This window comes from Penicillium angulare (genome assembly GCF_028827245.1).
Source record: "Penicillium angulare strain IBT 27051 chromosome Unknown utg000005l_segment0_segment0, whole genome shotgun sequence".
Lineage (NCBI taxonomy): Eukaryota > Fungi > Ascomycota > Eurotiomycetes > Eurotiales > Aspergillaceae > Penicillium > Penicillium angulare.
This window is the reverse complement of record NW_026623164.1, coordinates 4,093,921-4,114,702: the sequence shown is the minus strand read 5'-3', so window position 1 is coordinate 4,114,702 and position 20,782 is coordinate 4,093,921. Positions and strand designations below refer to the sequence as shown.

The 20,782-nt window shown below is 46.6% G+C and overlaps 9 protein-coding genes across 9 annotated transcripts; 2 read left to right on the top strand and 7 right to left on the bottom strand.

Annotated features, from left to right (window-relative positions):
• Window positions 1-588: 588 nt before the first annotated feature.
• N7478_008914 (syntaxin) lies at window positions 589-1,898 on the bottom strand (the record flags this gene model as incomplete). Its single annotated transcript, XM_056925128.1, has 5 exons — window positions 589-653; window positions 754-1,033; window positions 1,121-1,587; window positions 1,687-1,843; window positions 1,893-1,898. The coding sequence occupies 5 exons, from the start codon at window positions 1,896-1,898 to the stop codon at window positions 589-591; spliced, it is 975 nt and encodes a 324-aa protein (XP_056777854.1).
• Window positions 1,899-3,249: 1,351 nt separating this feature from the next.
• N7478_008913 (peptide MFS transporter) lies at window positions 3,250-5,185 on the bottom strand (the record flags this gene model as incomplete). Its single annotated transcript, XM_056925127.1, has 3 exons — window positions 3,250-4,628; window positions 4,710-5,053; window positions 5,148-5,185. The coding sequence occupies 3 exons, from the start codon at window positions 5,183-5,185 to the stop codon at window positions 3,250-3,252; spliced, it is 1,761 nt and encodes a 586-aa protein (XP_056777853.1).
• A 3,186-nt stretch (window positions 5,186-8,371) lies between these two features.
• On the bottom strand, window positions 8,372-8,995 carry N7478_008912 (sulfotransferase family protein; the record flags this gene model as incomplete). The annotated part of the gene is made up of 1 exon (XM_056925126.1): window positions 8,372-8,995. The coding sequence occupies one exon, from the start codon at window positions 8,993-8,995 to the stop codon at window positions 8,372-8,374; it is 624 nt and encodes a 207-aa protein (XP_056777852.1).
• A 621-nt stretch (window positions 8,996-9,616) lies between these two features.
• Window positions 9,617-10,354, bottom strand: N7478_008911 (ThiJ/PfpI family protein; the record flags this gene model as incomplete). The annotated part of the gene is made up of 1 exon (XM_056925125.1): window positions 9,617-10,354. One exon carries the CDS (start codon window positions 10,352-10,354, stop codon window positions 9,617-9,619), a length of 738 nt encoding a protein of 245 aa, XP_056777851.1.
• Window positions 10,355-12,249: 1,895 nt separating this feature from the next.
• Window positions 12,250-12,492, bottom strand: N7478_008910 (uncharacterized protein; the record flags this gene model as incomplete). The annotated part of the gene is made up of 1 exon (XM_056925124.1): window positions 12,250-12,492. One exon carries the CDS (start codon window positions 12,490-12,492, stop codon window positions 12,250-12,252), a length of 243 nt encoding a protein of 80 aa, XP_056777850.1.
• Window positions 12,493-14,105: 1,613 nt separating this feature from the next.
• Window positions 14,106-15,066, bottom strand: N7478_008909 (eukaryotic translation initiation factor 4E; the record flags this gene model as incomplete). Its single annotated transcript, XM_056925123.1, has 3 exons — window positions 14,106-14,573; window positions 14,748-14,819; window positions 14,887-15,066. The coding sequence occupies 3 exons, from the start codon at window positions 15,064-15,066 to the stop codon at window positions 14,106-14,108; spliced, it is 720 nt and encodes a 239-aa protein (XP_056777849.1).
• A 1,148-nt stretch (window positions 15,067-16,214) lies between these two features.
• N7478_008908 (uncharacterized protein) lies at window positions 16,215-16,511 on the top strand (the record flags this gene model as incomplete). The annotated part of the gene is made up of 1 exon (XM_056925122.1): window positions 16,215-16,511. The coding sequence occupies one exon, from the start codon at window positions 16,215-16,217 to the stop codon at window positions 16,509-16,511; it is 297 nt and encodes a 98-aa protein (XP_056777848.1).
• A 921-nt stretch (window positions 16,512-17,432) lies between these two features.
• On the bottom strand, window positions 17,433-18,263 carry N7478_008907 (Mpv17/PMP22 family protein; the record flags this gene model as incomplete). Its single annotated transcript, XM_056925121.1, has 5 exons — window positions 17,433-17,476; window positions 17,547-17,852; window positions 17,937-18,042; window positions 18,124-18,178; window positions 18,253-18,263. 5 exons carry the CDS (start codon window positions 18,261-18,263, stop codon window positions 17,433-17,435), a joined length of 522 nt encoding a protein of 173 aa, XP_056777847.1.
• Window positions 18,264-19,182: 919 nt separating this feature from the next.
• On the top strand, window positions 19,183-20,253 carry N7478_008906 (40S ribosomal protein uS5; the record flags this gene model as incomplete). The annotated part of the gene is made up of 3 exons (XM_056925120.1): window positions 19,183-19,446; window positions 19,665-19,922; window positions 19,996-20,253. The coding sequence occupies 3 exons, from the start codon at window positions 19,183-19,185 to the stop codon at window positions 20,251-20,253; spliced, it is 780 nt and encodes a 259-aa protein (XP_056777846.1).
• Between the last annotated feature and the right edge of the window lie 529 nt (window positions 20,254-20,782).

The following is a 20,782-nucleotide window of genomic DNA, read 5'->3' as shown; positions in this document are numbered from 1 at the left end:
TAATGATTACCACGTAGTTAGAAGGCATCAATTAAAAGAAGTATTACATAGTTCTAGCGCCAAACAAGCGGGCATGGACAGAAAGCAAATAATCTAGTATGTACATCCAAGGGGCCCTTCCATCGCACGCAGCGACTTAATAAACAAGGGAACACCAAGGAGCAACAAAAGACACAGGTCATCATCAGCAGGGCGCTTGTGGTGGCCCCGTCTCAACGGAGTAGCAGCACGCAGAGGCAATAGCCATGTGGGGGTGGGAAAGAAAGGAAATAGACACAAAAAAAGAAGCCGACTAAGCATTGCTTTTACACAGAAATAGGACGTAGGAAATAGAATTCGAGGTCGGAAAAGACGCAGAGGCAGGTCAGGAGCAAATGGGACATGCGAGGTGGTATAGAAGCGAGAGGGAGGGGTAGCGGGCGTGGGACAAAGGGGATATCTGGTAAGATAACACAAAAGTGGGGTTTTAGATCGAGGCGAGAATCGATGCGGGTCTTCGAATCGACTCGTGCGGGTCGGTCTAGTTCGAGGAGAGAGGAGGGTCGTACACGGGTGAAAAGAAAACTATGTCGTTGGTGACGCGGGGGATTAGGACTTCTTGTTGGCCTCGGTGACACCGACAGCGACCGCGACAATGATGATAATGATGAGAACTGAAATCACGGGACGAGTAATTAGTATTTGCTTTTTCATAGGGGATGAATAATAAAGAAAGAGCCAATCAACGTGAATGGGTCATGAGGGGCCACTTACCAACAATACCCAGAGCGTACCACTTCCATCGTCGGGCGTTGCGGGCACTTGTGATAGCACTATCCAGCTTGGTGTTGGCTTCCTGGACGTTGTGGTGAGTCTCCTCAGCACCCTGGTTGATCTGAGTGACAGCGGGCTCTTGCTGGTGAATAAGCTCAGCGACTTCCTGGTACAGCTGACCGAGCTGAATCATATCCTGCTCAATCTTGCGGATAGCAGCGGATCGCTGCATAGTAGCTTGACGGGCATCATTGGCCTGGCGCGAACGTGTACCGGGCACCTAAATTGCCAAATTAGTGAATTGCGCAAATGGAAATTGGGGCGGTTTTATTTCCGCGATCTTCCTAGGAAGACGTATAGAACATACCGCAAAGCTCTGCTCTTGGCCAGCCAGAACAAGCTGAACACCCTCCTCCAACTCCTCGGGGGTAGCCTCGGGGTTCGCAATCTCGTAGCGACGGCGGACTTGCTCCTCCAGACGCTTCTGGAAGTCGGCTTGAGTACGCTGGTACTGCTCGATCTCGCGACGAAGGTTACGATTGACATTCTCGACCTGGCCAGCAACACGAGAGTCGCCGGATCCAGGAGTCTCCTTGATGCGCTTGAACTGGTCGCGCATGTAGCGCAGGGCAGTGTTGATCTCATCTTCAATGTAGTCGACGTTCTGGCGGGCAGCTTGGTCCTCCTTGCCAGTGCTGGAGTCCAAGAGAGCATTCTGGGCTGAAACGAGTTGGCCTTCGCGCTTGGTCTTGAGCTCATGGATGGCTTCGTTCATCTCTTTGCACTTGTTCAGAATGGCACTGGGGCCACCACCTTGTGGGAGGTTGGACATTTCTGTTCATGAGAGTAGAAGGTTAGCGCGTCGCATTCTAATCTCGTGTTTCGTATTTTTGATTTTCAATGAAATTTAGAATTGGAGTATTCAAGACTTACCAACTCCGCCATTGCCGGATTCCACAGCACCAGCCTGCTCGTAACCACCTCCGTAGCCGTAGCTTTGCTGCTGGTCAGCATAAGGGTTCTGCTGACTACCATAGGGGTTGTACTGGCCGTAGCCCCCCTGGTTGTTATTGTCTCCCAAAGCCTGGTACTGTCACTGTTAGAGGAGCTCATAATTGGCAATCCATTGACAAACTCACACTCATGATGAATAATTAAGATGAAGTAAACAACAAAAAAGACGAGCAAGGGGTTTCAGGTTTGAAGTTGAATGAGAAGGGTGAGACGGGAGAAGTGGAGTGGCAGAAGACGTTGGCGGTGGGAATTCGAAGGGCAGAATTGTTTCACTTCAAGTTTGATTTGATAGTCAGGGGCTCATTAAAAAGGATTCAGGCTTTTTTAATTTAAAGATAAGAGGTTTGGAAGTTTAATCAATTTAAAATTTGAACCGAGATTCTGACCTGTTTCGAACAGAAAGAGAGAAGAATAAAACAGAAAGAGGAAAAAAAGAAAAGGGTTCCTGCGTGGGAGATGGCCTCCTTACACCTAGAAGTGGGCCTATGCTTTTTTTGGCCCCAGAATTAATGTGGCTGATGCTGCGAGGTGTTGCTATTTAGGTATGAGGTTCGGATCGGCGACGGTCAATGAAAATCCGCTCCGATAATCTGTACGATGACAACGGTGGATTAAGGGCCCTTGGTGCACGTCAGGGAAGCGATTTCCACTCGATGTACCGAGTACTTGCTCTCTTAAGGTAAATTCCTATTTTTACCATGTACCCAGTACTTCCCCTTGTGGCAATTCGAGTCTGCACGTCATGATTGTCTACTACCAACGGGGTTTCTTTTCCACTGCGGTAAAATTCAATTGCACTTTGACCTCAATGGGGGCCATTATGTACTGTATGTGCATATGTGGAGTAGCCTAACTATACCTGTGCCTTTTTACGAGCGCTTCCCTGTCTCTCAGCCCGCGTTACAGGGATGTTTTGATAGCGGGGATGGTGTGGATAATCTCTTTGAAACATGATTAGGCGCCTTGATTAGCTTAGTTATCTTATTGGTGAATTATGTAAAGCCTGCGGTTTAATGATGACATATAAGCCACAACATTGCCAGTCTGACAAGAGAACCAGTCAACGTGGTATACGATCAAACTCAGCGTCAAGCTCAATCCAAGCCAACGCTAATGCTTAGTGGGCGATTTGATCCATAAATAGCACAACTTTAACCTACCAAGAAACCTCGAACGTTGACATCTGGGCATGCATGAAATATTAAGTTGATAGGTGTAAATGTGTGGGGAAATCTGATACGTAAATTTTGAATCGATCTGGGCCAATGATAGTTTAACTTAATAATGTTTAATTTGTGTTTATAATAATATAACAACTATGTATATGTACTAGTATATAGAGATGAATCTCATATCTCGTCCCACGTATCTGCCCAGCAGTCTAAACGCAGTAAGACCCTGTCTCCCACGCATGCAGTGTGCAAATGCAATGTCTTCGAATGAACATGAATATATTAAAGGAATATTAGAGACAAAACAGATCTACTGCTTTGACTCACGGCGCTCTTGCTCGACAGGTGCCTCAGGCATTCCATCGTCAGCGTCCAGAGCGTTCATGTCATCTTCCTGAGCATTAAGGTGGTGGAAGATGAACCAGAAGACGATACCACACAGGCAGGAGGCAGCAGCAAGACCGACAAACATCCACATGATGGCAGGGTCGAACGCAGCGGGGGTCAGGGCCTCGGCCAGAGCGGATCCGAAAGCGTTGGTCAGCAGGTACATCGACTGCACGAAAGACTTCATGGAAGGTGGGGCCTTGGTGTAGGCGTATTCGAGACCGGACACGGAAGCGAAAATCTCAGAGATACCAATGAACACATAAGCGGGGGTTTGAATGGCAATGTGCACGTTGTTGCCGTAGGCGGTACCGTCAATCTTGGAGGCGTCGCAGAGTGGGCTACCGTAGCAAGGACCAGCGGAGTAGATCAGGTGTTGCACGATGGCGGCGTACATCATGGCGAGAGAAGCGACCACGAAACCCAGTGCGATACGGGTGATAGGACGGAAGGGGATCTTTAGACGACGCATGAGGGGGTAGACGAGGGTCTCAAGCAAGGGAATGAAGACGATGATGGAGATTGGGTCGAAGTTCTGCATCAGATCGTTCGGGATGCCGTGGCCGGTCATTTGACCAGCTTGAGTGACGAAGTTGCTGGAGAACTGTCCGTACACAACCCAGTAGATGGGGTAGAAGGCGAAAACACGGCAGGCAACGAGCGCGCGCTTGAGCTCATCAATGAAATGGTCGTCCCAGGGCATGACGGCATTCTCGTTGCGGTTTTCGCGTTGCCAGCTGGGCTTGGGGGCGTCCATGTTGCGGTTGATGATCATCATCCAGAGAGCCTTGAAGGCGTCGGTAATGATGGAGCCCTGGGGAGGGCGCACAATGTAGAACTTTCGGCCAAGGAGGAGAACTCCGGTACCGACGGCGAACATGCAGAGACATAGCAGGTACCCGGACCAGAAACCAATGTACTTCTCCATGTATGGGGTGGCTAGCAGAGAGAGGGAGCCGATGTTGATACAGCCGTAGAAGATCATGTAGATGCGCTGGATGGTCAATGATGGGTCGATTATCACGCGCTCGCCCTTCTTAGTAGTTGATACAGCCATCTTCTTGCGCTTGTACTGATCAGCAATCAGAGGTGCAACGTTACTCTTAATACCACCAGTTCCCAGACCAATGATGAGAATCGCCACGATAAAGCCACCGAGACCAGCGCCGTGTTCCAGGGCGACAGGAATGGAAGTCAAAACAAGGATCAAGAGACCAATCAAGTAGATACCGCAGAACCAAACAATGGTCTTGTATTTACCAAGATATTGATCAGCAACAATGGCACCAATGATGGGGGTAACTAGACACGAGTTAGTCATATGTGTATCATTTGACATATCAAACTGCGCCAATCGCAGTATGGGACCAATGAAAGACCTACCATAACACCAGAACTGGAAGAAAGTGGTCAACCCAGTAGCACCTTGGTGGGCCATGCCAAGGGCACCACGTCCCTGGCTACCATCCAAAGGACGCTGGATATAGTTCTGGAACAGACCAGACATGCCGTAGTATGTGAAACGCTCGCACAACTCGACAATAGCTACCAACCAGGCGGAGATGGGGAGGTTCTCCGCAATGTGACGGAGAGAACGCTTCTCGTCGTCGGTGGGTTCCTGGCCATCCGGGGTAGCGAAGCCAGCCTCCTTGTCCATCATATCGAGGGCGTGCTTATCATCGGTCACGGTGACTTGCTCGACAGCGGCGTCATTATCGTTATAAGCTCTTTAGAAATGAGTCAGAAGCAATCTCGGTGAGGATTGGGTATTATCATGATGATATAGATCATCTGTTTAGCAGGAGTTGGGTGAGTACATACGGAGGAGAGACTCCAACCTCATTTGCTGTAGTCGCCATGGCTGGGATTTCCGAGTCCAAGAGAACGATCTTCTGTCTTTCAAGAAGAACGCACAGGAGCGAGGGAAAGAGAGGAATAAAATAGGGCAGAGACTAGACGGCCGCGACCGTGCTATATAGTCCAATTTTTATTACCCAACACCCGAGGCTGTGGTGGGCCTTGTCAACTCTTATCGGCCAGTGAACCGAAGAAAAAAATAGATAATATAGAGAGCCAAGAACTCGAATGAATGGAACGATTTTAGTACAATAGCTAAGTAGTCCCACCAGGCAAGCGAAGGCGATAATGGGCACAGCGGACCATTAAAAAAAAAGAGACAAAGAAAAGCCACATTGTTTTCCTAGCTGGAACATGCTCCCCGTCCCGTGGATGCGATCGGCAAGTGTCTTGTCGCGCCGGAACGAATCGCTCTCTGCCCATGAAGGGATCCACCGATGTAACCCCAGGTCTAGCAACACAGCACGCAAGCGAAACAACAATCTGCAAAAGCTGACAGTGTGTTTGGTCCGCCGTAAACAAAGACAGCGCGCCAAGGGAGGAGTTAAACCTTCGCATGGATCAATCAGAGATGTGAAACCAAGAATCCCCAGGCTTTACAGGGTCCGGGGAGAAGGCGACATGCAAGTTTTCAGCAATATTCCAGCAGTATTCCATGCTTTCTCTGCTTCTCCCACACCCTCTGCCTCGGCGCCTCTGTTCTCTCTTCTCTCCTCTCTCCACCCTTATCTGGTCTTCCCGAGTCCTTGGGTCTGGTCTTTCACCGGAGAATGCCGGTGGATATCATTCCATGTCTTCGAAGCCCTAACGGGGGTGGATAAGGGGCGAAAAATAAAATAATAAAAAACATAATAAAAAGTTGTAAAATCAAATGATCCCTATCGTAACTGGGGTACTCTGCTGCAGCCGGCAGTTATTCCGGAGACGAGTTCCCAGTTGGCTCCGTTCGCCACGAGGCAAATCTCATCTCTTGGCGTTTTGGGTCGGAGAATGGCCCGCGCTCCGGAATGCACGCCTATTGAAGAATGGGCCGCGGACGGCGAACTCGGGATTTGACCGCGGCCCACCTCGCCTGGACCTGTCAAGACCGGTGAACATTTCATTTGTTCTCCTGGTATGCGCTGTACCGAGTATAATGAAATGAACATGACTTAGATGTTTCAATTAGCCAGCATCACTATACGGAGTACTCCGTACATAACATAATTGCTTTTTATTCTTTTCTTTGTTTCCTTGAGGTGATTCGCCCCTGCTGAAACCTTCGATAAAGGGATGCAAGCCAACCAGCGCCGCATTTGGTGGTTATGTGGAGGAACCACTGATTCATGTCTTTAGCCCTTTGTTCAATTGTTCCCTGCGAACTGTTGTCTCCCATGCAAGGATCCTCCCGGTCCTCCCGGTGGCCACACCCTTCGAATCGAAGCCTCCCACATGTACTTGTAGGATCGCGGCTGACTGCGCCCGGAATTTCCTCATGTATCTCTCTTGCTTCCAGGTTGTAACGTTGGGGCCCCGCGAACATCCTCATCAAGTTGATGGAGCACTGAATCTAGTTTGAGTTTCGGCCATTGTCTCAAAACATGGACCAATTCTCGTTATCTCCCCCGCGCCCCTTTTTTCTAGATTGTAATGGTAATCATACCCCGGAGTCCGAGAAGCAAATGCGTTGCGTTGCGCTGAGTTCAAGTGGGGACCAGACCGACTGGTAAATTTGCGTGGGGAGAGGAAAAGGTTATGGAGGTAAATCTGGTCAATGAGAGACGAGCATAAATCTTAATCCGAGGGACCTGCCCTTTTCGTGCTGGCTAGATTTCATTGCGATCCGTGAATTTGATCTGATGATTCGCATTGTCCAGGTTATTCCAGGATATCCAGCTCTCGTTGATTCCGGGGTAATTTTTCTCTCGTAAAACCGTGGGCGGCACAACGCGATGGCGATGGGAAGGTGGAGTCCTCTGGCGCTTCGCCAAGACAAAAACGTTCTCTGTTAGGGTGATAAGGAGGTTTCGAGGTGTCGAGAGTATTGGTCATCATAATGGAGAGCTCTAGGCATGTATTCAATGAGATTGAACTGTCCCAAAAGTGCCCATTAACATCCTGAGCATTAGAGTGAGAATGTGGAGTGGAAGATGTGCCAAAATCAAGAAGGAAAATCAGCTTACACCAAGGCTGGGGGAGTCATCCATAAATAAAATCAAATCTCTCCAAATATCATTTCCGCTCCGACCTCGCTCGCGAGCAAAGGCTCCACTAGATCCTATCTTCAGCCAACCGAGAGTTATCGCACGAGATACTTGGAGACTAGTTACCTCCGAAGGGCGTAGGTTCAAGCCCTTGGCTGGTACAACATGCGCTTTCAACCTTTTCCAAGGCTTTCCAAGACCTTGGTCATCCGACACCGGCTGTCAATGGTCTAAAGAGATAATGATGTGATTCTTGGGAGGAAACGGGGTGGTCCGTAGCGAGCGCCGAGATCCAGAATTGGAGTACATGTACGGGGTATTCCGTATAGAAGAAAAACACTGGGTCATGGAAGGGGCTCAATCCGGTTCGTGCATTGCGTGCGTGTGCGGGCTCCACGGAAGCCGGCCAAGCTTTGATTGACGCTGCATATCACTGCTTGGCAGTAAGCAGCTTGAGTGAGTCGTCGAATAAGGTGAGTCAAGTTGTAAGCTTTTGATGTATATGTGTGAGTTCGTTGCAGATTATACAAACTATAGCCTACCAACTATCAATGTAGGTTTGAAGTCTGGCTCTGTCCCCCGACGGTCGCATTCACACGAACAACTCGCTAAAGTAAGTCCGAGGCTCGAGGCCTCGGACTTCAGTACCAAAACCGCATAAATGGCGTGCTTCCTCCGCGTAACTCCGGCTTACGCAGCTGGTTTCAACAAGGTACTCGGTAGGTACCTGGTGCCTGGTGCCTCTGCCCAGTCTAGATCATTTCCTTGGAACTGACGAGAGTAATAATAAACTCCGACATCGCTGGTGACATTCATAAATTGTATTGGGAATTGTGTATATACCCGTGGACTATGTATAGCATTCAAGACAGCTATTAATACTGGTGTCATTATCCAGCTACTATGTCAAACTTGGACACTTCAATTTCTCATTTGACACTACCTTCAAGCTTCCCATATAAACAGATAAACAGATATTAACCTGAAGTGCATCTACAAATCTTATCACTCTTTCCTCTTCGTCTGCGCCTTATACTCCGCCCAATCATCCTTTCGGGGAAATGCTTGATCAGGAATCTCTTTGCCGAGAAATTGGCAGAGTGACTCCCACCCTTCTCCAGGCTTATACTCAATAAAATCTTCCCTCCGCTCCTTCATAAGCTGACGAATATGCTCGTTGTGGCTGCGAAACAGCCGACGCCCATTCTTTCCAAAATTATCATTCCAAGCATATCTTTGTATTTTACGAACCATCTCATTTCGAGTTGAGATGATTGAATCAGGAACCTCAGACTCAGTATCTGTTGCAACTTGACTAGCTGCTCTTTCTGCATTCCACCGATGCAAAATTGTATCTTCCATTGATCTGATCCATCCGTCTTCGTCGCGAATGGAAAGAATCACCTTGGCGGAGGGATAGGCTGCGATTAGCTCGTCGGGAAACATGGCTGCGGGGTAGTCACTCATAGCCTGCAAGAATGGTGTTAATTCAATTCTTTGTGCACAGTTGTAGTTTTTGTTCTGGGAAGAGATAAGAAACTTGAGACTTTCCTTGTATTCCCCTGCGAAAAGCTGATCGAAACCTTCTCGGCTTACGGGTTGGCCCTCTCCAGCATACTTTGCATCCATGGCTTTTGTCCAGAATGAATGGTCGCCTCTTATGAAGTTGTCTTTCATGTGATAGACTTTGTTATATCCAATCAAGTTGAGAGCTTCGGCGAGGCCTATGTAAGATTAGTAGTCGTGAAAGTATGTTGATAGTCAATTTTCGTACTCTGTGTTCCTGTTCTGGGTAGACCAAGAATGAGGATTTTTAATTCTGGTGTGGTTACCATGTTCAAAGCTCGATAGATGACGAATGATTGATATCTTTCTGTTACCGAACTAGCTTGTAAAGCCAGTCACCGTAATATTTAGTTTAAATCAAAATATCTGAGTATATGACAAGGGGCTTATATATGATGAAATAGATTATTAAATAGCTAGTTGATACCAAATGGTCAATTCGAATCCTCCCTACAACTTCCGTTGAGAGCAGCTGACCGCACGGCCCATTCTCCGAGTGCTGCCGAGCCCGGCAGCTCGCCGACGGTATAGTAGCTCCTCACCCATTCTTGGCTCATTGCCTCAAAATCATGAAATTGATAAAGGTCGATAGAGTAGCTAAAAGATGTTGATTGTAATTCAAAATTCAAGTATTTCAAATGCGCATAAATAGCTTAAATACAGTTGATTGAGCTCCTCTGAAGTCTAAGAAGCAATGGAACGTAATGGCGAGTCCACATCCTGCTCTGTCCATCCATACTCCATAGCGCGAGAGACACGCGACGCTGCGTGAGGGTTGAGTATTTTGCACAAAATGTAAAATGCGGCATCGATGCTCGCACTAATTCCTCCAGCCGTTATTATCCGGACATTTGTTCCTTGTAAAACTCCCGCATCAACAAACCGTCGATGGATCACTTTCGTCAGTGCCTGCGTTTGCTTCGATTCATTGCCGCAACATGACTCCTTCAACGTATTCAAAGCTTGATAGTGGGTTGTCACGGTCAACCCCGGAAGAATACCTGCGGCACACAAAAGAAAGGCCCCGGTAGACACTGAGAGGAGCATACGAGGTCTCTTATACTCGGGCGCTGTATAACAGCGAATCAGATCTACTTCCGGCGAGGCTTTATTATCAATCAAAGGTTGAACACTGGACATAGAAGCACCGGGTATAATCAGGATATCAAATTCTGTGATCTTGTCTCTCGCATCTTCCAGTGTGATATCAGGTTCGATGGTTAAAGAGTTCGCCGTGTGGATCACCGAATCTTGAGCGATAGTTTTGGTCTCGAATATAGGTTCTAGATATGGCTCCCCCGTTTCGTAATCATGAGAAGCATGAGATAAAACTTGCATCGGACCTGTGAAGTCGAGGACATTTACTCCTTCATAGATCAACACGGCCACCTTATAGTTTGTTTTCGGAGTGATGTCCGACATGGCGACTGATCATTGGTGCAACAATTTGTTTAAACTGGATGCCTTGCGGAAGAGACTCTGGGTTCAAAGTCTGGGAAGTGGCAGTTGGGGAGACTTTAACTTAATATCCTTCATAAGCAAAAGCAACGTACCTATGTAGGGGAACCAAGTAAATTTTGAAACTCGTCATTAAACTCTGCTCTTGCTTCCGGTTATGCCATGTTTTGTTTCTGTGCAACCTCCGTTGATAGCCATATTTGCCGATAATAGATTATAAAGGCCTTTTTTGTAACTTGCCACTGATGACTTAGATATAAAAGGACTTCGGAGTCGAGTGTGAATTATGTTCTCATTTATCGCGGTAGATTTAAGTCTGCCAATGATCATGTCACTCTTCGTCTTATTTATTATTGAAAATATACTCTGTGCCAAGAGACTAGTCGACAATCTGATTCACCGGTAGCGTGGTTTTGATAATATGCATTGCTTTTCTTGGTTTTCTTACCCCGGACTCAATCACGCGAGGCATCAAAGATGATAATATTCCACCCGAGCCCTATAAAACCAGCCGAGATATAGACATACCCCCGACATGGCTTTAGGCTTTCGTCATAGAGGTTTCCCAATCTGCTCACCGATGTCGATCTTAGATATTATCCACGTAACGATTCGATCATCTTCAGAGTGTCATAACCGAGGTGTCTATCTTGGCATTGTGTACAAATCAGGTGGCGCTCTATATATGATCAAATGCTGAGTGATACTCGATATAGGATTAGTGAGTGTTACCTCTTACATCTCTTAAGCATGACTTACTACTCTGTTGAAAATTTTGATTGTTGATGCTAAAAACTACGTGAGATTCAAGTATTTCATCCAATATAACACTGGGTAGCTGCGAGGTGTTTGAACCAAACCTGCAGTCCTTTTACGGGCTACTTGTTATTAACATTGGAATGAAATAAGGCTACGGGATAATGCAGCTTAAACATTCACTTCTTTCAATTCGGTTCTTAGTGAAAGTTCCCATATGGATAGCTTAAATGTTTTTGATCCGGTGCTATGGAGGAACCGCCTGAGTGGTACCCGCCCCAGACGGATCAACAATGAAAAATTTTCAGCTCACTACTATCCAAGACTTTGAGCTTTCAAACTTCATGTTGTTGATTCATGGGAGCTAACATTAATAAAAAAAAAATCATTTGTCCCTCCCGAGGTCCCTATTGTCTTGATTTCAAAACCTTCAAGTTGGTAAATATGCCACAAATATATATCTGTTCACCAACCAATTTCGCACGAATTTTCAAGGTTCCCGAGATCCGACCTAGGTAAGAACAAAGTCCTTGAATTTGAATATATTGGCTCTAACTACCTAGCCATCAAAAGCAAATGCAGAAAAACACCAATGGTAGTAGAGCTATTCAGGTGAGTGAAGGCAAAAGCACCTCGGAGGAATCCCGGAGAATTTAAAGTTGGGGCTCGCCTTCTCTACTCAGTGCACTCGTCACCAAAGGTCTCTTGGGCTCCCCCAATGATTCAAATGCTGTCATGAGTATGTAGACATATTTATTCCTAATGATCCACTTCTTTCGTTCTGTTTTGTACATTTTACAACAACAGCGAAAATTGAGGGAAATATTCCATTCTTGATTTTGAGGGAATTCCCTGCACAAATCATATTTAGTGATGAACGTAGATACATCATGCAGAAATATTCAGCCATTTTCATCCTCCTCATCCATGTGATCCAATATATACAAAATCATCTATGCAGGCCCGTTGAGAGCAGAAGATATACCAAGGACACCCCCACAATCCAGTCGAGATAGTTGAAATCGAAATGGAATATCACATGAAGTGACTATATCCAAATGAAGGGAGGACTAGGGACGGCCGAGTCAAGTCATATTAAGACTCTATTTCTGGCCCTTGCAGGCAGCGTTCTGGGCAGCGCATTCGGCTTCGTTGGGGTCGCCAGTGCTGCGGCAGTCGTTGAAAGCAGTGGCACAGCAGCTAGCGTGCTCAGAAGCACAGGTAGCCTCGTTGGGGTCACCAGAGCTGCGGCACTTGTCGAAAGAGTTCTGGCAGTCGGTGTTGGTGGTGGCAGCGAGAGCGCCGGTGGCGAGGGCCAGAGCGAAGATGATGTTGAACTTGACCATTTTGATGGATAGAAGGTGGAATTGAGATAAGATTGAATGGAGATTGTTTGAGTAGATTGAGGAGTGTGATAGTCCTCAGTTGAAGGAGATGTATGTCCCTTTTTATATTGCTCTGGTACCGATTTTAGCTAATCCTATTCCACTGAGGTAGCTAAGCTTGGTTATGGGCATTGTAGCGGTCAGTTGGTTTTCAGCTGGGATGCTCAGGTATGAATTGTGGAGGCTGGCTGAGACACTATCTTCGAATATTTCCCCGAGTAGCCTGCATGCTGGCGGTTAATTAGGTATTCGGTTCCCTAGGTGTGGGGGAGATCATCCGAAACATCGACTTTCTAGATGGTGATCCGGCGGATGGATGAGGTTTTGCCTGGTTAGTGCGATCGTCTGAGACAATTTATTCCAAGAAATGGATAAAACGGTGTAGGCTGAATAGTTTCATAGACCTATGACCACATGGATTGGATATTGTGGAGATCTTTTAGAGTCGAAGTGTTCAACGTACTTGTAAACATTTTTTTCTTATCTATAGGAGATGAGCTTGGTGTTGTTCACCCAAAAGCGCCTTCCCTCAGTCAATCAAAGAAAAATAGAATCTCTGCTAAGCAATTTAGATTCAAAGAAGCTCAGAAATAGGATTTCGTTTGGTTCAATCAAATAGCTGGAAGAATTGAGCCGGACGGGAACTATTGATCACTGGGTCTACGGGCTACCCACTATTGGGATGATCGGCATCTCCTCAAAAACAGGAAAGACGTCCGATACGAAGAAAGAAATCAGAATGATAGTCAAAAACATTGCCAATGATCATTGTTGGATAGATTGGGCCGTATGGATAAATGCAGCAGATAGTGCCGTGAGACATGTTGTGGCAATGCAGATATGAAATGAATGGGTGAATGCTGATGTCAATGTGATCCCAATCAATATCTTGCTTGAAACCTGGCAATTCGGGTCATTGGGGCATCATTCCATACTGTATCATCTTCTGCAATGTAACTGTGGAGAATCGGATTGGATCAAGACATGCATGCCTACTCCGCATTGCTAGGAGACAAGTGCCAATGAGAATGTCTATCAGGAAAGATGATCCATAGGTAGCCTACTATCCACGTCCATTGGTACTATAGCTTTATCTAATGTGCAAACACTAAGACCCAAAATTGATTCATGATTAAAAACAAGTGAATATAGGTACTAATATACTAATAGAAAATACCATACAGTTACACAGACCAGACATCACAGCTACCTAACGACATATGCCTCATAAAATGCGTTTGATAGAGTAAGATACATGTCGCAAGCAATCAGGGTCGTTACTGCAGAAAATAAGGAACAAAGAAAAAAAATGGAGAAAAAAAAGAAACCTGCCAAATGTGATGGAAGAAAAATGCAGCATGTGCTAAGAGACACTGGGAATCATCGACTTTTTCTTCCATTTGCAACGCCGCTCCTAAAGTCCGGTGCTGTGGAAAGCTCCGAAGTTCTTTCCATCATGAGACGAAAACCCACTCAAACCTCTATTTTTTACCCAGCTGATACCATGCAGGGGATATCACAAAGGCAAACGTCCGAGTTTCCTTTCAATGCGATTTTTGAATTCCTTGCAATGCTTAAACGGTGTACTTGGCCTTAGCACGAGTGCTACCACTGTGCGCACTGTCAGTGTGGCCTGAGAACTCAACCACATCCGCCTCCTTCAATCGAAGCACATCCTTGAATCGACCACCGATCGCCTCCAGTATATCCTTGCCTTGGGCGGGAGTGCGGGCATTCTTGTCGCCGGGAATGCTCTTTCCGACGGTACGTGTCCACAGACCAACACGGTAGAAACCCTTACGGACGTTGACGACCACTCCCATCACTTCGTTATCGCCGTCGGATTCGAGAGTCTCACCGATGGCGGACAGTTGAGCGTGCAGCCAAAGGTCGTCGATTGGGACGGAGCGCTTGTCCTTGAACTGGTATGACCACTTGCCACCGTGCTTGTTCTGGGGATCCTCCCATTCTGGTCGTACGCCCTTCTTGAAGAGATGGTAGTCGGCCTTCAGGCCCAGCTCGGAGGTGGGGGTAATGTTGTTCTAATAGGTACTTAAGTTAGTTGCGATTCCAGGAGCGATATATATCAATTTAGGCATGGATAAGTAGATATATAGACATAGATAGCTGGGAGCGTGGTTATGTCTATAATGGTGGGAGAGAAGGGTTGGAGGTGTTTCTTTGGGTTGTTCGGAGTTGGCGGGTTGAGTACGTACGTAGATGCCCCAGAATTCCTCGACGGAGCTGAAAGTGACGACTTCCTTCAGAAGATCGTTCCAGTTGTCACCCTACAGAGAAGTAAGAGTTAGGAACCTGCGAAAGACTCAGTCTGATGGTAGCAATGAAAAAACGAACCTTGCCACTAGGAGGCTTGGTGAACCAGAGTGTCCACTCATGCATGAGCGGGTGCTTCACATTGAAGTTCTCGGGGTCGTGGAAGACGGTGACGATCTCATCGCTACCGGGAGCAGGAGCAACGGCAGGAGCAGTGTTCTCATCGGCCACAGGGGCAGGGTTCTCAACGACAGCAGCCATGGTTGAGGGGTGTGGTGGGATGGAAGAGGGTCAAAGGAGCAATCGAAAATGGCCGGTTCGGTTTCGAAGTAAGGAAAGCGCAAATGGCGTAGAGGTGAAGTTAGGTGAGACCTGACGTATTCAAAGGCAGATCTGCTCCAGGCAGTCCAGGCAGATAGGCGTGTGGAGGGAGAGGTTGGTGGGCAACACGATAAAGGGACCCGCACCGAAGTTTTGAAGTTGGAGATATTCTCATCCTCCGCCGCAATTAAAAAAGCGGCGAAAAACTCTTGCCTGATTGGGTCGGGCCGCACAGCCCTAATGACAAAGTACTCCTGATTGATGGTATATCACTGTATAGTAAGTAAACCAAACCAGGTTTACGCGAATATATTTATCTTCTATATTTTATTGAGAGGATTCTAATGAGATTTTTGAAAGAAAAGTATGGTTTTTGGCAATGGACACTAAATGCCGCCATCTAAAAGTCCATTCTAATACTACATATCCCAAAACTCCCGACCGAAAGTAAAACTCGAGAAAAGCAAAGTCATTATACGTGATAAAAAGTATAAAAAATGATGGAAATTTCTAATCTATAGTTTATAGTGATTTATTTATCAATATATAATTAGTTAAGTTACTCAGGTATATGAGGGTCGTACTAGAAAAACACCAAAAAATGTTAGAAAAGTCCTAAAATGTTATATAATCATTAATTTTTGTATAGTTTGATCACGTGCCTTGGTTTGAGCATATGTGATTATTATCCCAACTGAGTGACGAGTTGTTATATCCACACCTTTTTTTCACTATGCCCATACCACGCTTTTTAACCGGTTGAAAGTAGCCTATCTAAGCTGCTGCAGGACCATCGGCAGCTCGCACTAATCATCGAGATATTTGGATACTCGAAGAAAACTTAAAGTCGGCATTTCGTGTTTGCGTCCTTCATGGACCAAAAAATACTTCATGTATGGCCGGGTCATTGAACAGCTAACTTGAAACAGCACTTGAGATACCTCCAGAGCTCGAGTCTCAATTGATACGTTAATAACATACATGGATCGATTTGTTCATCTCTGTATCAGGGTCGTCCCATTGTGTCGAATTCTCGATGAGCGACTTCTGCATGTCTGACCGTCGTTGAGGTGTATATGCTCCGCCTCATGGAGAGGGTGACTGAGAAACCGAACTGGGAAGGCGATGTGTTCAAAGATGCAGTCGTCGCACAGTGGTACGCAGATGCCCTTTTGGCCTCGAAGGAATATGACCAGTTGAGACCAGACGACTTTTCCGGCATGGATGTTGATATGGATCTCGTCACTCAAAGGACATGGGATTGGTGCACTGAGGAGTTGCGAGACAAGGCAAAGACCTTCAAACCCATCGTTTCCTTCTGGGCTTCAATGCCGATTCCGCGATTTCAAGTCAGATGTGTGGATTCCTACGTCTGTACGAAATGACTTGCCCTGGTGGCGCGATGCGGTTCTAGCCACTGAAACATCTATTTCTCAGTTGCCTCAAGAGCTGGCTGATATTTTCATGAGCAAAACTGACAGCTGGCCTATGGGCTTAAGTGAAGCTGTGAAATACATAGAACAATTCAAGGAAGAGCGTGATATTGCGATGGAGGCACAAACAAAATAGACTGAAGGACATAATCTTGAGCTAGTGTTGGTAGCCGGGGAAGCGTAATCCAAAAGAGAAATTGAAAGAATTAAGTCTTAGACTCTAATAATAAGATAGTTCGAAGTGCGAGCATTATTGAATCCACGGAGCCAGTTTCTGTTTTCGTTTTTTCGTTCGATGAGTAGATGCAGCTCATATGCGATATCTCAGATCAGACCACCGGAAAGGCTCCACTACCAGGTGGAGCCCTGGCACTGGTCCCTGAGGCTCAAGCCCTGCCCCCGGTTGGGCAACATCGGAAACTGCCCACAGTATTCATATGCTCAAAACATTTTCTACAAACGATGCTACTTCTTTTTAGGCCTCCTAGCGCGGAAAATCCAGCTTTAATCTATTACTCGCGGGGAAGCATTAACTAGATAGTGTAGTGGGGCGACATGGCGATAACCTAAATTGGATGGATTAATTCCGCTACAGCCCTTAACAAAACTATGAGAAAAGTGTGGTTTTTTTAATGTATACGGTATTAATATAGTGATTTATATATCAATATGTGATTGGCTAAGTCGCCGAAGTATAGTACTTAAGTAAGTGAGCTGGTAATGATGCTAGCTTAGGTATATACATAGTATTGCGGACCCGCTACAGATGTCGACAGGAAACTCCATTAATAATACAAACGAATCACTTAGAAGAGTGAGAAACCCAAGAAAAATCTAAATCTCTAGACCTAGGTAGATTCGATTTAAGACTTTTTATTCCTCACCGCTGTTCAACAGACTGAGGAAACAGTTCCAGCCTAGAAAAAGAAAATCAGTATTTGAAGCGCGAAGTAGTACGGAGTACCAGGAGCCTAAAGGATCACTTACCCAAGCTAACAACATTGACGACCAGAACCCGTAGCTCGAGGGGCACGAATGTGAAGTTGACAGCTTGGACAAAAGGCCATACTAGACAGTTTGCCTTGTAGCTAGGAACGAACGAACGCTTCCACTTTTCCACTGGGTCTGACCCTTCCATGACAGCCATTGCCGACAGGAAACAGGTCAACTGGACTGGGGCAAAGGCAAACTGGTCTGCAGCAACTCGAGCAACAGTGGTAACAGCGGTGCTCTTGAAGACAATATGGTTCTGAAGCACACGGTACCAGCCGGTAGCAACAGGACCAAATACCGCTAATAGAAACGTGCAGATTAGATAATGACCAACTTGTAAATGTATGTATGGTTTTGTTTTTCAGCAACTGGATTACAACTCACCTCCACCATAGAGGGCCATGCGACCAGTTCGAGCAAAATCATGTTTCTCTAGACCTTTGCGGTCGACGGCCTGTTGGGCAAGAACATCTCCACTGCCGAATAACACCTAGATTGAAGATTTAGCGAAATTGGCCGAGAATGAAAATTAAATAAAATCAAAAAGCCGATTCTTTTTGGAGTTCCTTACTGCACTGGTGACACTGGCGGTTAGGATGGGCCTTTTGGCCAGTCTAGCTTGATACCTGCATAGTGGGACATTCGGTTAGTGATAGGCGTTAGAATTGGGGGTTGCCCAAGGGGCGGGGGATAAACAAACCAACGCAACATTGTGGCTGTAGAGGATATGTGGAAGTCAAAAGGAGTGAGGGAACATCAAACAGCACAATGCTAATTTACAGCAGTGAAAAGCGAACAACGCAGGACCAGGCAGATCAAGACTGGGGCAATGACATCTTTAAATTGCCAAACCTGCCTTCACGCTTAAACCAGATCTGTCGCCTGCACAGTCCAACTTCCCGACGCTTATTTCGGAAGGTGATCCGCTCCGGGGAACCACCCAAATTGGATAAGGATGTACATCAATTGATAATGAGGTCGAAGAACAATCATTATGATAGGGGAAAAAGGTTCCAAGTATAATAGATAACCAATGGAAAGATTAGTTTAATTTTTTTGGGATTTTAATCACTCATTAAATATATATTTAGTCTATATTACAGACAACGTCAGGGTCCAATATTGCGGCCCAGGTACATTATCATGTGACTTTTCCGCCTCGAATCCAAGATTTGAGTGTATAACGTAATCCGCTTCTATGCAAGATCGGGTTCTCAACCGTGATGACACGGATTCTGATTATCACTTCCTGTGTGGTAAGAATGGAGGTTGAAGAGATGATAAGGATTTGTATAGTAAAATTTCCAATATTTTAGAAGTTTCTAAATTCGCTTAGAGAAAAAAGGAATGAAGGGGAGGTGAAAGCTCTCATCTTGTGCTTGAACTACAATTAAAGGTATGTTGATGCCAGGTGTATCAGGCCACAACTTACACGTGACTCAGAGCTATATCCTGACTAAGCATGTTTCCCCTCCCAAACAAGGAACTAGGGCTAGGGTATTCCATAGGGCAGCCCGCCTCGCTTAGCCTTCCACCCGCAAATTTTGGTGCCAACCATCAGTATCGAAGTCTCCGACGACCCGACCCAATTCGACAAAACAACTCCCCGTCGCCCTCACATACATCCAAAATGGCTGACGCTGCTCCCCGTGGACGTGGTGGTTTCGGTTCGCGCGGCGACCGTGGTGGTGATCGTGGCCGTGGCCGTCGTGGTCGTGGCCGCCGTGGTGGTAAGCAGGAGGAGAAGGAGTGGCAGCCCGTCACCAAGCTCGGTCGTCTCGTCAAGGCCGGCAAGATCACCAGCATGGAGCAGATCTACCTCCACTCTCTGCCCGTCAAGGAGTACCAGATTGTGGACTTCTTCCTGCCCAAGCTCAAGGATGAGGTTATGAAGGTACGGCACACAAACGCACACGACTTGGATATTTCGGAATGGATTTAGGGGAGAGCATGAATGCGCGCACAATCGAGCATCGCAAGGAACGGACAGTCCAGAAACTGAACCTGGAACTTGCGATTCCCTCAATTGCGAGTTGCTGAATGCGCCCAGGGAATATCCACCTTTAAATTGGAACTGAAAGACTAATTCGATCTCTTCTTTTGTGTCTATAGATCAAGCCCGTCCAGAAGCAGACCCGTGCCGGTCAGCGTACCCGCTTCAAGGCCATCGTCCTCATCGGTGACGGCGAGGGTCACATCGGTCTCGGTATCAAGACCTCCAAGGAAGTCGCCACTGCCATCCGTGCTGCTATCACCATTGCCAAGCTGGCTGTCCTCCCCGTCCGTCGCGGTTACTGGGGCTCCAACCTTGGTGAGCCTCACTCTCTGCCCGTCAAGCAGAGTGGCAAGTGTGGTTCCGTCTCCGTCCGTGTATGTTACAAATTCCCAAATTCTCTCTATACGATGGAAACCCGAGCATTTGTTAATCATTCATTCATTTTAGCTTATTCCCGCCCCCCGTGGTACCGGCCTTGTTGCCTCCCCCGCTGTCAAGCGTCTGCTCCAGCTCGCTGGTGTCTCCGATGCCTACACCTCCTCTTCCGGTTCCACCAAGACCCTCGAGAACACCCTCAAGGCTACCTTCGTTGCCGTCGTCAACACCTACGGTTTCCTCACCCCCAACCTCTGGAAGGAGACTAAGCTGCACCGCAGCCCTCTGGAGGAGTTCGGTGATGTCCTGCGCCAGGGCAAGAAGTATTAGATTATTGGGAATGATGCACACATGATTTAGTTCCGAGTTTCTTTACCAACACCCCCTTACCAATTTAAAAGGTCTTTTATTTGCGCTGGAATAAAAAACCAATGACTGGATGATTTTCTCTTCTCTTGGGCTCCGGGTGTCCATGGATGTATTTAATCAGCGGGGAAAAAACAAGACCAAAAGTCTGAGTACCAGCCACAACACAGTTATCGGGGACGTTAATTCGTAAATGTAAATGTGAATATGTAACTTGAACCATCTCTTTTGAAAGTTGGGAAATAGTCGTAGGGATTTCCTATTCTGGTGGGTTATACAACGGTGATGCTGAATGTTGATCTGAACTCCACTCTTGTCTTACTATGGGAAACCCAGTTAGAAATCAGTTTTTTGCCACGCACGGGTATATACATCTGAAGGACGATCGGTTTTATATTCTTGTTTACACAGAATTAAAATAGGTACAAGTTCACATGCGCACGTTCTCCCAAAGTAACAGCCTTTGTTGGTCGATAACTCCGAGTCCCAGTAG